The sequence below is a fragment of the Heterodontus francisci genome, chromosome 20, assembly GCF_036365525.1.
Source record: "Heterodontus francisci isolate sHetFra1 chromosome 20, sHetFra1.hap1, whole genome shotgun sequence".
Classification (NCBI taxonomy): Eukaryota; Metazoa; Chordata; class Chondrichthyes; order Heterodontiformes; family Heterodontidae; genus Heterodontus; species Heterodontus francisci.
The window spans coordinates 69,080,625-69,094,420 of NC_090390.1; the positions used below are offsets into that span (position 1 = coordinate 69,080,625).

The following is a 13,796-nucleotide window of genomic DNA, read 5'->3' on the forward strand; positions in this document are numbered from 1 at the left end:
GGGGGGGGGGGGGACATGAAAGGCGAGGCAGCTTTCCCCCGCCTTTTCGGTGTAGCTGCAGGAGCCCCAGCTCCAACACAAAATCCAGCCCATAGTGTTTGAATATAATTAACCCCAATGTAACAGAGCTGAGATTAGGGGTAACTTCATTTTCCTGTGTATAACCATCATTGATGACAGCTCTGTTGTTACTGTTATTACTTCTTGCGACAATGCCTAGTTTTTTTAATTTTTAGGTCGGATGAAATGCAGGTACTGTGATTGGATTATTAGATGGCATTTTCTGCTCCTAAATAGCAATAACTTTTTTTTTTTAGCTCAACGAAACAATTTCACAAACACTTGTAATCTCTCAGTTAAAAACTAGAGAACTATGGATAAGATATATTACACAGGGGATGACTGCATAAAAGAAAAATTCCTCACAGAGAACAAATTCTTTACTGCAAAGACTAGCATTGCATTGACAAGGAAGCTCTGTCAGCAAACTTTTGTCTAATCTATTTAGTCAGAAATGACATTCAACTCACCAGTCAGGTATTTGATATTTAGTGGACCAAAACATTTCTCATAGCCTATGACAAGTTTCCTTGCAATAAACTTCATTAAAGGTAAGTAGGATTGATATGGTAATGCACAACATTGGTATACTAGGCTGCTATGTTATAGAATGCAGAACATGAGTTTATAACTCAGCTTCATTGTCAAGGGGAGATCGTAAAGCAGCTTTATATTGGAAAACCAGTTGTGCTTTAAGTGGATCTAATATGTTGGAGAATGCTCAGTTGTTTAAAAGTTACCATTGTAATTTAAAGGTACTGTGATGGAACTGCCACACTGTGGGGTGTAAGTCTGTACAGTACAGGACGGCAAGCAGAAAACTGCATTGCAGGCCTGTACTGTCAGGTGATCCCTCACTTTTGGAAAGGTAGCCAGTCTCTGGTCGAGCCCCAGAAATCAATCCAAGAGATGGTCTGTGGCTCCTCCAATACGATTAGTGGCACATTATTTAAATCACAAGGTTGCTGCTGTCATTGGCTGTAGCTGGGTAACCTGAAAGGGGCGTAAGTGAAAGCCAACGAAACAACATCAAAGGCCTCAAAGCAAGTTGCTTTCATGCAAACAAAAATTTTTAAATAGTATTAGTAAAAAAAAAAAATCACCATAACTTACAAATTGCTGTATTTTGCTCACTTGTAGAATAAGCTGGGGTATTGTGTATCCTTTACTTTGTGTTGTTAAATTATTGCCTCCAGTTAATATAGAATGAATCTGGCCAGTATAACTCCTCAGGCTACCTTCAGTTCCCTGTCCATTTCCAAACTGGATTCAACCTTTTTGGAACGCTGTTGTAAATATAATAAATGGAGAACAATGCTAGGCATTTATTGAGATAGGAATGACTGGTTAAATCAAAAGGTGAAGAAGTTAACCCAAATAAATGAATAAGTAATGGCTTCAATAACAACAGCAACTTGAAATTATATAGTGCCTTTAATGTCAGGGAATAGCAATAATAAAAAAGAACTGAGGTTCAAAAAAGATCAGTCGGGGGATACTCTTTCCCTTTATGCAATCCCCCTTCCCCAGAGGTGTGTGAAAAAAAATCTATTACCATTACAGAGATCTCAAATCAACAACTTCCAAAGTTGAGGTTACTAATTTCACAACCGCCCTCAGACCGGGGAGCTCCTCTGATGAAAACAGAAAATGCTAGAAATACTCAGCAGGTCAGGCAGCATCTGTGGAGAGAAAAACAGAGTTAGCGTTTCAGGTCGCTGACCCTTCATCAGAACTGGAAAAAGTTAGAAATGTAATAGGTTTTAAGTAGGTCAAATGGTTTTAAGTATAAAACCATTTTATACTTTTATAAGTATTTTAAGCTCCTCTATAAGCTTGGTTATGGGTGAATGAAACAGTGGTTTCAGAAAGAATCCTGGAAATCAGCATCTGCAGCAAATAAAAACAGAAAATGTTGGAGATACTCAGCAGGCCAGGCAGCATCTGTGTAGAGAGAAATAGTTAATGTTTCAGGTTCGATGACCTTTCATCAGAACTGGAAAATGTTACAGTAGCAGGCCTGGATGGCAAAATACCTCAGTACCTCTCAAGAAAATGAGGTGTTCCTGCTATTATTTTTCCCTACTTCTGAATTTAGACATCAATACTGAACCAATGATGAGAATTAAGTGAGCACTTTGTCCTTACCCGAAAAAATAAAGTTCTACTTAAATAACCATTTGTTTTGTCTGTCGAAGATCTACTGTTTAAAGCAACTGTATAACATAGGTTTTAAACACATGTTGTTGACGGGAAATGGTTTATTATGTTAAACAATTGACCTCTGGAAATAAGTCTGTTAGGCACAGTGAGAACTGTCAGGTCTTAATACTGCATATTGTATCATGCACATACACAGTTGTAGTCAAGGAGTTTAAATATATTGTTTTGACTGCTGCACAACTCTAAAGGACAAGGAATATTAACCTATAATATACACTGTATAATTTATTTCCTAGGACTCTACTGCCAAAAAAGACTTGTTAATGATCCCATTGCAGTTACACAATGCCTTGTACCTTGAGGTCCTACATCATAATTTATTTTATTTGTCTTTCGACTATATCACACTGCCATGAACAATTAAAAAATAGTTAATTTCTCTTCTAATATATGTCATGTATGTCTTATTTTGAAGAATAACATAGCTAACAGAGTTTAAGGTAATGATTCAATCTTGAGGCTGTACTGACATTCAGAAGCTGCTTGAGTTCCCTTGACAACAACAACATCTTGCATTTATATATTGCCTTTAACATAGTAAAATGCCCCAACGTGCTTCAGGGGCATTATCAAACAAAATTTGACTCCAAGTCACATAAGGAAATATTAGGTCAGATGACCAGAAGCTTGGTCAAAGAGGTAGGTTTCAAGGACTGTCTTAAAGGAGGAAAGTGAGATGGAAATCTTTAGGAAGGATATTCCAGAGCTTAGGGCTGAGGCAGCTAAAGGCACAGCTGCCAATGGTGGAGCAATTAAAATCAGGAATGCAAAAGAGGCTAGAATTGGAGGAGTGCAGATATCTTAGAGGGGTGTAGGGTTGGAGGAGGTTACAAAAATAGGGAGGGGCGAGGCTATCTGAAAATAAGGATGACAATTTAAAAACCCAGGCGTTGCTTAACTGGGAGCCAATGCAGGTCAGCGAACACAGGGTGACAGGTGAACCAGACTTGCTGCGAGTTAAAACATGGGCAGCAGAGTTTTGGATGAGCTTAAGTTTGTGGAGGGTGGAAGATGGGAGACTGGCCAGGAGTGGTATGTTGGAATAGTCAAGTCTAGAGGTAACAAAGGCATGGATGAGGATTTCACAGCAGATGCGCTGAGTCAGGGGAGTAGCTAAGCCATAAAGGCCTGTAAGGTTTTATGTTTAATCCACACGTTGTTAGTCCGTTGATCTTACCTTGGGTAGCAGTTGAGGTAATTTAGTTGTCCAATTGTCTACAGTACTTTTGATTCAGAAGAGGGAAAATTGGTCATTCCACATCTAATCAATGTCTGTTGATCCTTTACTAGGAATAAATATTTTTGCCAAGTGTGAGGACAAAATTAGGCTCTGCTGTGACTGCCCCATGCACGTCCCAATAGCTTGTCAATATGTATTTTCCATGGTACTGGAGGACAATTAGTGCCTGTGGAGCTGAATATCAGCAAGGAGTAGTGCCATCTATGGCTCAGTTGGTAGCACTCGCACTTCTATGTCAGAATGTTGTGGGCTCAAGTCCCACTCCAGGACTTTAACACAAAACTCAAGACTGACACTCCAGTGCTGCACAGTTGGAGGTGCCCTCTCAGGTTGATGTAAAAGATCCCATGACTCTATTTAAAAGAGGCAGGGGAGTTATCCCTAGTGTCCTGGACAATATTTATCCCTCAATCAACATCACAAAAACAGATTATCTGGTCATTATCGCATTACTGTTTGTGGGAGATTGCTGTGCGCACATTGGCTGCTGAGTTTCCTACTTCACTGGCTGTAAAGCACTTGAAGACATCCGGTGGTCAGGAAAGGCGCAAGTCGTCTCCTTCCTCATCAGGAGTCAGTGCCTTCAAGGGATAAAGTTTGGTGGAAACATTTTTAAAAATTCTTTCACAGGATGTGGGTGTCACTGGCTAGGCCATCATTTATTGCCCCTAATTGCCCTTGAGAAGGTGGTGGTGAGTCACCTTCTTGAACAGCTGCACACCATGTGGGATAGGTACACTCACAGTGCTGTTAGGAAGGGAGTTACAGGATTTGACCCAGCGACAGTGAAGGAACGGTGATATAGTTCCAAGTCAGGATAATGTGTGGCTTGGAGGGGAACTTGGGGAGTGGTGTTCCCATGCATCAGCTGTCCTTGTCCTTCTAGGTGGTAGAGGTCACGGGTTTGGAAAGTGCTGTTGAAGGAGCCTTAGTGAGTTGCTGCAGTGCATCTTGTAGATAGTACACACTGCTGTCACTGAGCATCGGTGGTGAGGGGAGTGAATGTTGAAGATGGTGGATACAATAAAGGGTGATTTGCTGTGGTAGTTATGAAGTTCAGTAATGAACTATAAAACAGTTGCTAAGTGAATGGTGTAGAGGCAGTAAACAGTGACTGATAGCAGTAACTCAAGTGATGTAAAATTCATAAATGAAAAACTTGAAATGTTGAAAATCTTAACAAAGGACAGAAGCTGGTAGAAGTGCATAGCAGATTGGTCAGCACCTGAAAGACAAAAGATAGTTTAACTTTCAATTGGACCCCTTATCAGAGGACTGAACACAAATCTGTTTTTTTGCTCTTTCTCAACCTGCTGTGTCTTTCCTGCATTTTTGGGAATAAGTTCAAGTTGTGCCAAAAACCAGTGCAAAATGGACAGAGTGACTGCAACAAGTGGTGTCAGTGAGATGTATGAGAAAAATTGGTATTTGTGCCTCATTTGTTTATGATTGTCAAGCTGCCAGTACTACTGTTTATTGGCAGCTCGCCAATTGTGGTAGGTGGAAGGGTGGGAAATCGTGGAAAGGGGATTCAGGGCAGCTTGCATCTCTTGAAGGTGAAGTGCCGTTTGCCTCTTTGAATCATTGTTGTCAGCCTTTGCTCTAAAGCTTGCAGATTCTCAGCCAATGCTTTAAAGCTACGATGGCTCGTAGAGGAAGAGGTGGGGTTTAAAGTGCTAAAAATCAGAATCCTGACACCAATCTGCCTCCAACTCGTGTACTTCTGGTTTTAACGGAGGCAGGACGGAGAGTCGGATGACCAACTGTCTTCAAGGAGGTGGGTTGATGCCTTAAATATTATTATAAGGCCATGAGCCACATAGAGTCATAGAGAGATACAGCACTGAAACAGGCCCTTTGGCCCATCAAGTCTGTGCCAACCAACAACCACCCATTTTATATACTAATCCTACATTACCTACCATATCCCCACCACCTACCTATATAGGGGCAATTTATAATGGCTAATTTACCTATCAACCTGCAAGTCTTTGGCTGTGGGAGGAAACCAGAGCACCTGGCAGAAATCCATGCAGTCGCAAGGAGAACTTGCAAACTCTGCACAGGCAGTACCCAGAACCGATCCCGGGTTGCTGGAGCTGTGAGGCTGCGGTGCTAACCACTGCACCACTTCTTGTTCAGCTTTTTTGAATTTAACTATGGACGCCTGGGTTTCCCAAGGTTTGGGAAGTGCAGCAGCTACACCCAGGTGGGGGCTGCTGGATCCAGGAGATGAGTGCCTTTACACCTACTTGCTGAGTCCAGCATGCTTGCCTGGGCATCTCCCACGATCATGCACCCATCCCTCTCCGTAACCCTCCCATTGATCTTCCCCATAAGGCCTCCAGCCTCCTCCCGAGGCCTTAAATCACCTCCATCCAGGTATCAAACCTACCTCCAATGCCAGTACCCATCCCCCAATCTCCAAATCCAAATCCAGCCCCCCAAGCCCACCAGCCCCCACCCCGACCATTCTGGAACCCTGGAATTGACACTCCTCCACTCCTGGAATTATTGGCACTCCTACAGATCGACCTCCTCCACCCCCAGCAAAATTGACCCACCCCCCAACCATGGCCTCCATTGGACTACACCATGCCTGACTGGAAGCCATGCCTGTCAGTTAGGATTCCGGGCAGTGAACCCTGTTGGTGATGTCACAATCACGCAGTGGGTTTAAAACTCTATGGTGTCTGGGGGAATCCTGACTTCCAGGTTCCACCGTTGTACTGGCTCCCCACCACCCCCCCTCCCCCACCACTGCTCCCCGGTGGGTCAAGTACAGTAAAATCCAGCCATAATTATTTGCACCTAAAAGATATTTGTTTCGGCAAAACACCTGAAGCCAGTGGTGCCCATGCCCATATTCCAGCATGAATCAGCACCTTCACAAGTGAATTGGGCACTGAAAAGAGCAAAGAAATTGGACTGCTCCGCAGCAGTTATACTGGCAGATAGAATGATGGTTTTCATCTGTTAAGTGGGTTTTGCAGAATTATCAGCAATTTCAAAAATGTCTTTAAATTGCCTTCATTCTAATTATTAGCTTTCTAATTAATCTTACTTGTTGCTTTTTCTGAAAGTGCCAAAAGCATTATATTAAATTCCTTGCCAAAACTCCTGGCTATATTGTATCATTTGTCATGAAAGAGGAAGATTTAGTGCTCAGATTTTCAAGTAACAGGACTTGGCGCAAAAAAGCTGTGGTCCAGACCCTGTAACAATATGTTATTAAAGCAGTTAAAACCAGCTGATAATCTCAATGATAATTTATATATAGAATTTAATAGAGAAAATACAGCACTTTAAAGAAAAATATGAAAATGTATTCTGTCGTGCTAAAAAAAAGTTTAAAAATTTATCAAACTCTTTATTACACTCAGAATCTGAACCTGTTAATATGATCTTTTAGGACTACAAGGCAAAGCAGCAATATGCCTGAATCCCCCTCCTCTAGTTGTATGCTACATATGTTTTAATCTACCTGTTAATTCTTTGACTAATTAGGGAGAATTTCAGCATGAGATTGTGAAAGTAGAAGGGACTAAGGTTAAAATAAAATCAGCACTTCTGCTTTCCCCTCCCACTTATGTTAGTGTGAAAGAACCTTTAAGAAACTCCCACACCATACGAATCCCTGACCCTCTGCAGGGAGGAGTGTTAACTATTATATCCAAACTTCACACCCTCAGATTGCATTAGAATGGCTTTGATTCCTTGATTTATGGTTTTCTTGTTTTTAAAGCATCCTTAATAACTTCTCATATTGTATAGCAGTGACATTAAGCAGCAGCATGTTCAAATTTGTTCCTATACTGAGGTTTAGAAAGGCAATTTACACTAATTATTGTTGTTCCAGCCCTACGCTTGTTAGCAGAGTGATCCTTCTTTGTAGGTTATTGTACTTACGAAATGTGAATGCATTAATGATGCTTGGGTTGCGGGGTGAGGGTGGGGAGGGGAGAAGAATTAATTGAGTAACAATAAAAAAAAATTCAGAAGTGCTTGAATTTATTTTTAAAAAGGCAATGATAATCTTGAAAATATTTGCACTTTTAACGAATAATTTATTTTAAGATGTCTCTCTTATTTTACAGGGAAATGATTTTACATCAATCTGGGATCGCTTCAGGAAATGTACACAACTCAAGCAAGGGCTGCCCAGAATAATCTCTCTGGTAATTTACTTCTTTGATTTGATGTTGACAAAACATATTTTTGCATATTGTTTTCCAACATTGGCGTTCATTATTATATTTTATCTGGACCACTTGCCACAGACCATTCAAACTCATTGCAGTGCAATTGGATGGATGGGTGAATACGGATAAGCAACAAAAAGAAAATAGACCGTAGGGTTAATGCCAGTGCCATTGAATTTTTCAAAACCACTCATCTGCATGATATTAGTGATACATAGTAATGCAAACAGATGTCTCCCTCATTAGATTGTCTTGCCAAGCACTCTAGGGACGTAGTACTGTGTATAGTTAGAGTTTAGCGGTGCACTGAGGTTAATTAAAAGGTGAATGCATGGGCCACAATCTGTCCCACACCAGTATTGCGATTCATAGAGTTCTGTGGGGGTAACAGCATGGTGAAAAGTAACATTTCCTGACCCACACAGAAATGTACCCAATTAAAACAAATGTATAAATAAACAAATGTTTATAGCTTCATGAAAAAGTTTCTTCTGTCACTCAAGTGCATTGAGTCTTTCTTATACATTGTGATAATCCATCCATTGATCAATTTTCTTTCTGCTCATTGGCTAGTGTTTAAGTCTTTGTGTTTTACCTCTTCCAATTTTGTTATATCATAATTATTTACCAATAATATTGTAAAAACCTACTCAGCAATTTCAATATTCTCCCAAATTACATTCCAGTAACAAAACTTTCTAGTTGTTCTTTCAACTCACCATGTACCTCTAAAAACAAAACGTATCTTGTAACAATGACACAGATTGTCCACCAAAACAATTACAAATTTACTCATAACCAACTGTACCTCACCTTTCCAAATGGTTTAACGTACACTGCTTGGCATCTGAACATCCTGGATACTGAGTTCACCGATGCCTCCAGATTTCACAATCCCCTCACCCAATCTGCTGTCTCCCCACATTCAGAGGCCTCATGACACTGGACCACATGTCTGACCCAGATCTAACTCCAATGCATATCTTCCTAGACTGCAATTCTCATGAGCCACTGCATCGTTTGGGCTCCAATACATGCCAAAATCAAATAACTGCACCATTAACTCCAGGACAGCTGGGCAGACGAGCTTACTCGCATAGTATGGAGTGGGAAGTTGACCTCACTGGATTCAGAAGGACCAGTTAATTAAAATAATTAACATGTGTTGCCTGCATGCTTTTCATAAGCATAGGGAATTCTGTGATTGCATGTGGGCAGGGAATAAAGGAGCAGCAACTCTTGAAAGGACTAAGGTTAAAAAGAAATCACAACTTCTGCACCTCTTTCCTATTTATGTCAGTGTCAAATAACCTGCAAGAAACTCCCACACCTGTTAATCCATGACCCTCAGCAGAGAGGAATATTAACTATTAATTCCAAACTTCATACAGTCAGATTGCATGAGAATGGCTTTGCTGCTCTGATTTATAGTTTCTAATTATCTGCTTGTTTTGCCTGATTGCTGCTAATACCATGAAATCCTACTAATGGCAAGTGGCAGAACTGCCCTCTTTGATGAGGAGATTCTGGATATTTTGCTGGACAGAGAAGGAAGGATATTCATATTTGAGGCATAGTGGAACTCTCCTCTGAGACCACCTGTGCAGCATAAAGATAATGTAGAAAGTGAATGTTGTCCCCAACATACATATGTTGTGAAAGCAGATAAGAAAGAAATTCTCTGGACTAGAGACAAGCTTGACTGAAGTATGCATACCACTGATAATGTGCCCTCAGTATGGTACAGCATCAACAATGAACCATGACACAAACCTCATATCGAACATTTCATGTCTGCAATTTTTTTTGTACATTGTGGCAACTAAAGAGACAGGCTTCTCTCACATAACTGTTGCATGTTGTCCCTTGCTCATTTTGGCTTCCCCTCCTCCTCCTCCTCCACCTCTTCTCCTTCCTCCTCTGCCAAAGCAGCAAGCTGACCCTCCTCTGACTGAAGTGTTTCCAATTAGGCCGGGTATAGCAGACACAGATCATTTTCAACAACTTCTCAGAGCTGTAGAGCACCTGATCTGTCCAGACAGTGAAAAGGTATTAATATGGGAAATGATTAACAGACTGTGACAGGAAGGGACAGAGCGTACAAATCTAAGAGTAAATGAACAGATAAGGCTAGAGAGTACAAAAATAATAAAAGGTCAAAACTAAAGGCTCTGTATCAGAATGCACGTAGCATTCGAAACATAAATAAGTACGATCTGAAAGCCATTACAGAGACATGACTGCAGGATGACATACATTGGGACCTGAATATTGAAGGGTACATTTAGGAAGGACAGGAAGCTAGGAAAAGGTGGAGGGATAGCTCTGTTAATTAATGATGACATTAGCGCAATAGAGAGAGATGAACTAAGTTCAGGAGACCAGGATGTAGAAGCAGTTTGGGTAGAGATGAGAAATCATAAAGGCAATAAGTCACTTGTGGGAGTGGTGTACAGGCCACCTAACATTAACCACACTGTAGAACAGGATATCAAGGAAGAAATAATGGCAGCTTGTCATAAAGGTACAGCAATACTAATGGGGGATTTTAACCTACATATAGACTGGAAAAATCCGATGGGCAGAGGTAGCCTAGATGAGGAGTACATAGAATGTTTTCGGGATAATTTCTTGGAACAATACGTTTTGGAGCCAACCAGACAGCAGGCTATACTAGACCTGGTATTGTGCAATGAGATAGGATTAATTAAAGACCTCATAGTTAAGGTGCCCCTAGATAGCAGCGATCATAATATGATTGAATTTTACATTCAGTTTGAGGGAGAGAAGAGTGGGTCCAAGACTAGTATTTTAAACTCAAATAAGGGCAATTATGAGAGCATGAAAGCAGAGCTAGCTAAAGTGAACTAGAAAATCAGGTTAAGGGATAGGTCAATAGAGATACAGTGGAAGACATTTAAGGGGATATTTCAGAATACACAGAATAGTTACATTTCAACGAGAAAGAAAAATTCCAAGGGTGGTACCCGCCATCCGTGGTTAACTAAAACAGTTAAAGTTAGTATCAAACTTAAAGAAAAAGCCTATAATTGCGCAAAGATGGGAGGCAGTTCAGAAGATTGGACAGAATATAAAAAACAGCAAAGAATGTCAAAAAGATTGATAAGGAAGGTAAAATTAGAGTACGAGAGAAAGCTAGCTAGAAATATAAACATACATACGTATATACGAACATATGAATTAGGAGCAGGAGTAGGCCACTTGGCCCTTCAAGCCTGCTCCGCCATTTAGTAAGTTCATGGCTGAACTGATTACTCCACATTTCCACCTACCCCCCGATAACCTTCCACCCCCTTGCTCATCACGAATCTGTTTACCTCTGCCTTAAAAATATTCAAAGATTCTGCTTCCACCGCCTTTTGAGGAGGAGAATTCCAAAGACTCACAACCCTTTGTCTCATTTCCCCTTATTTTTAAACAGTGACCCCTAGTCCTAGATTCTCCCACAAGGGAGAATCCTTTCCACATCCACCCTGTCAAGACCTCTCAGGATCTTATATGTTTCAATCAAAGTTACCTCTTACTCTTCTAAATTCCAGCGGATACAAGCCTAGCCTGTCCAATCTTTCCTCGTAAGACAGCGCGCCCATTCCAGGTACTAGTTTAGTAAACTTTCTCTGTACTGCCTCCAATGCATTTACATCCTTTCTTAAATAAGGAGACCAGTACAGTACACAGTACTCCAGATGTGGCCTCACTAATGCCCTATATAGCTGAAGCATAATCTCGGGTCTTAAAAGAAATGACCAGTGAGATAGTTGATGCGTTAATTTTAATTTTCCAAAATTCCCTAGATTCGGGGAAGGTTCATTAGATTGGAAAATAGTGAATGTTATTCAAAAAGGGGGGGGGCGCGGGGGGAAGAGTCAGAAACCAGGAAACTACAGGCCAGTTACCTTAACATCTGTTTTGGGGAAAATGTTCGAAGCTGTTATTAAAGACGTTTTAACAGGGCATTTAGAAAAATTCAAGGTAATCAGGCAGTGTCAACATGGATTTGTGAAAGGGAAATCATATTGAACCAAATTATTGGAGTTCTTTGAGGGAGTTACATGTGCTGTGGATAAAGGGGAACTGGTGGATGTATTGTACTTAGATTTCCAGAAGACATTTGATGAGGTGCCACATCAAAGGTTATTGTAGAAAATAAAAGCTCATGGTGTAGGGGATAACATATTGGCATGGATAGAAGATTGGCTAGCTAACAGGAAACAGAGAGTAGGCATAAATGGGTCATTTTCTGGTTGGCATGATGTAATGTGTGGTGTGCCACAGGGGTCTGTGTTGGGGCCTCAACATTTTACAATTTATATAAATGACATAGATGAAGGTATGGTTGCTAAATTTGCTGGTGACACCAAGATAGGTAGGAAAGTAACTTGTGAAGAGGACATAAGGGGGCTACAAAGGGATATAGATAGGTTAAGTAAGTGGGCAAAGACCAGGCAAATGGAGTATAATGTGGGAAAGTGGGAAATCGTCCACTTCGGCAGGAAGAATAAAAAAGAAGCATATTATCTAAATGGTGAGAGATTGCAGAGCTCTGAGATGCAGAGGGATATGGTTGTCCTAGTGCATGAATCGCAAAAGGTTAGTATGCAGGTACAGCACAGAATTAGGAAAGGTATTAGAATGTTATTGTTTATCACGAGGGGAATTGAATACAAAAGTAGGAAGATTATACTTCAGCTATACAGGGCATTGGTGCGACCACATCTGGAGTACTGTGTTTATTTAAGGAAGGATGTAAATGTGTTGGAGGCAGTACGGAGAAGGTTTACTAGACTAATACCTGGAATGGGCGGGCTGTCTTACGAGGAAAGATTGGACAGGCTAGGCTTGTATCTGCTGGAATTTAGAAGAGTAAGAGCTGACTTGATTGAAACATATAAGATCCTGAGGAGTCTTGACAGGGTGGATGTGGAAAGGATATTTCCACTTGTGGGAGAATCGAGAACTAGGGGTCACTGTTTAAAACTAAGGGGTCGCCCACTTAAGATAGAGATGAGGAGAAATTTTTTCTCTCAGAGGGTCGTGAGTCTTTGAAATTCTCTTCCTCAAAAGGCGGTGGAAGCAGAGTCTTTGAATATTTTTATGGCAGAGGTAGATAGATTCTTGATAAGCAATGGGGTGGAGGGTTATCCGGGGTAGGTGGAAATGTGGAGTAATCAGTTAAGCCATGAACTTATTGAATGGCGGAGCAGGCTCGAAGGGCCGACTGGTCTACTCCTGCTCCTAATTTGTATATTCGTATGAAATCTCTGTTTCAGCAGACCAATTGTATTCTCCAGCAAAAAATGGCGCAAGTCATGTACTTCCTTTCACTTCCTGTTTAAGGGGTTCCTTGGTATTAATGACAAGGATTGCAGAAGGTAGCCCTGGTTCCCAAGAAGCTATCTATTCAATATGCCTGTTCCTTGAAATAGGGCTGGGACAGTGGATTGCCATAGAATCCCCATCATTACAGATGCCAGACCTCAGCCAATTTGATTCACTCTGCGTGATATCAAGAAAGGATTGAAGGCACTGGATACTGCAAATGCTATGGGCCCTGACAATATTCCAGCAATAGTACTGAAGGCCTGTGCTCCAGAACTTGACGCGCCCGTAGCCAAGCTGTTCCAGTACAGCTACAACACTGGCATCTACCCTGCAATGTGGAAAATTGCCCAGGTATGTCCTGTACACAAGCAGAACAAGTCCAACCCGGCCAACTACTGCCCCTCAGCCTACTCTCAATTATCAGTAAAGTGATGGAAGGTGTCATCAACAGTGCCATCAAGCGCCAATTGCTTAGCAATAACCTGCTCAGTTACGCTCAGTTAGGGTTCCGCCAGGGCCACTCAGCTCCTGACCTCATTACGGCCTTGGTTCAAACATGGACAAAAGAGCTGAACCAAGAGGTGAGGTGAGAGTGACTGCCCTTGACATCAAGGCAGCATTTGACCAAGCATGGCATCAAGGAGCCTGAGCAAAACTGAGCTCAATGGGAATCGGGGCAAAACCCTCCACTGGCTGGAGTCATAACTAGCACAAAGGAAGATGGTTGT

General features: G+C 41.3%; 1 protein-coding gene across 2 annotated transcripts in view; it reads left to right on the forward strand.

Moving 5' to 3' along the window:
- Positions 1-13,796, forward strand: part of LOC137380713 (uncharacterized) — a 360,734-nt gene that overhangs the window by 266,828 nt on the left and 80,110 nt on the right. For both annotated transcript variants that reach the window (XM_068052983.1, XM_068052984.1), the window contains one exon: positions 7,621-7,701. In XM_068052983.1, coding sequence (XP_067909084.1) covers positions 7,621-7,701 — 81 coding nt within the window. The remainder of the gene's footprint in view (positions 1-7,620; positions 7,702-13,796) is intronic.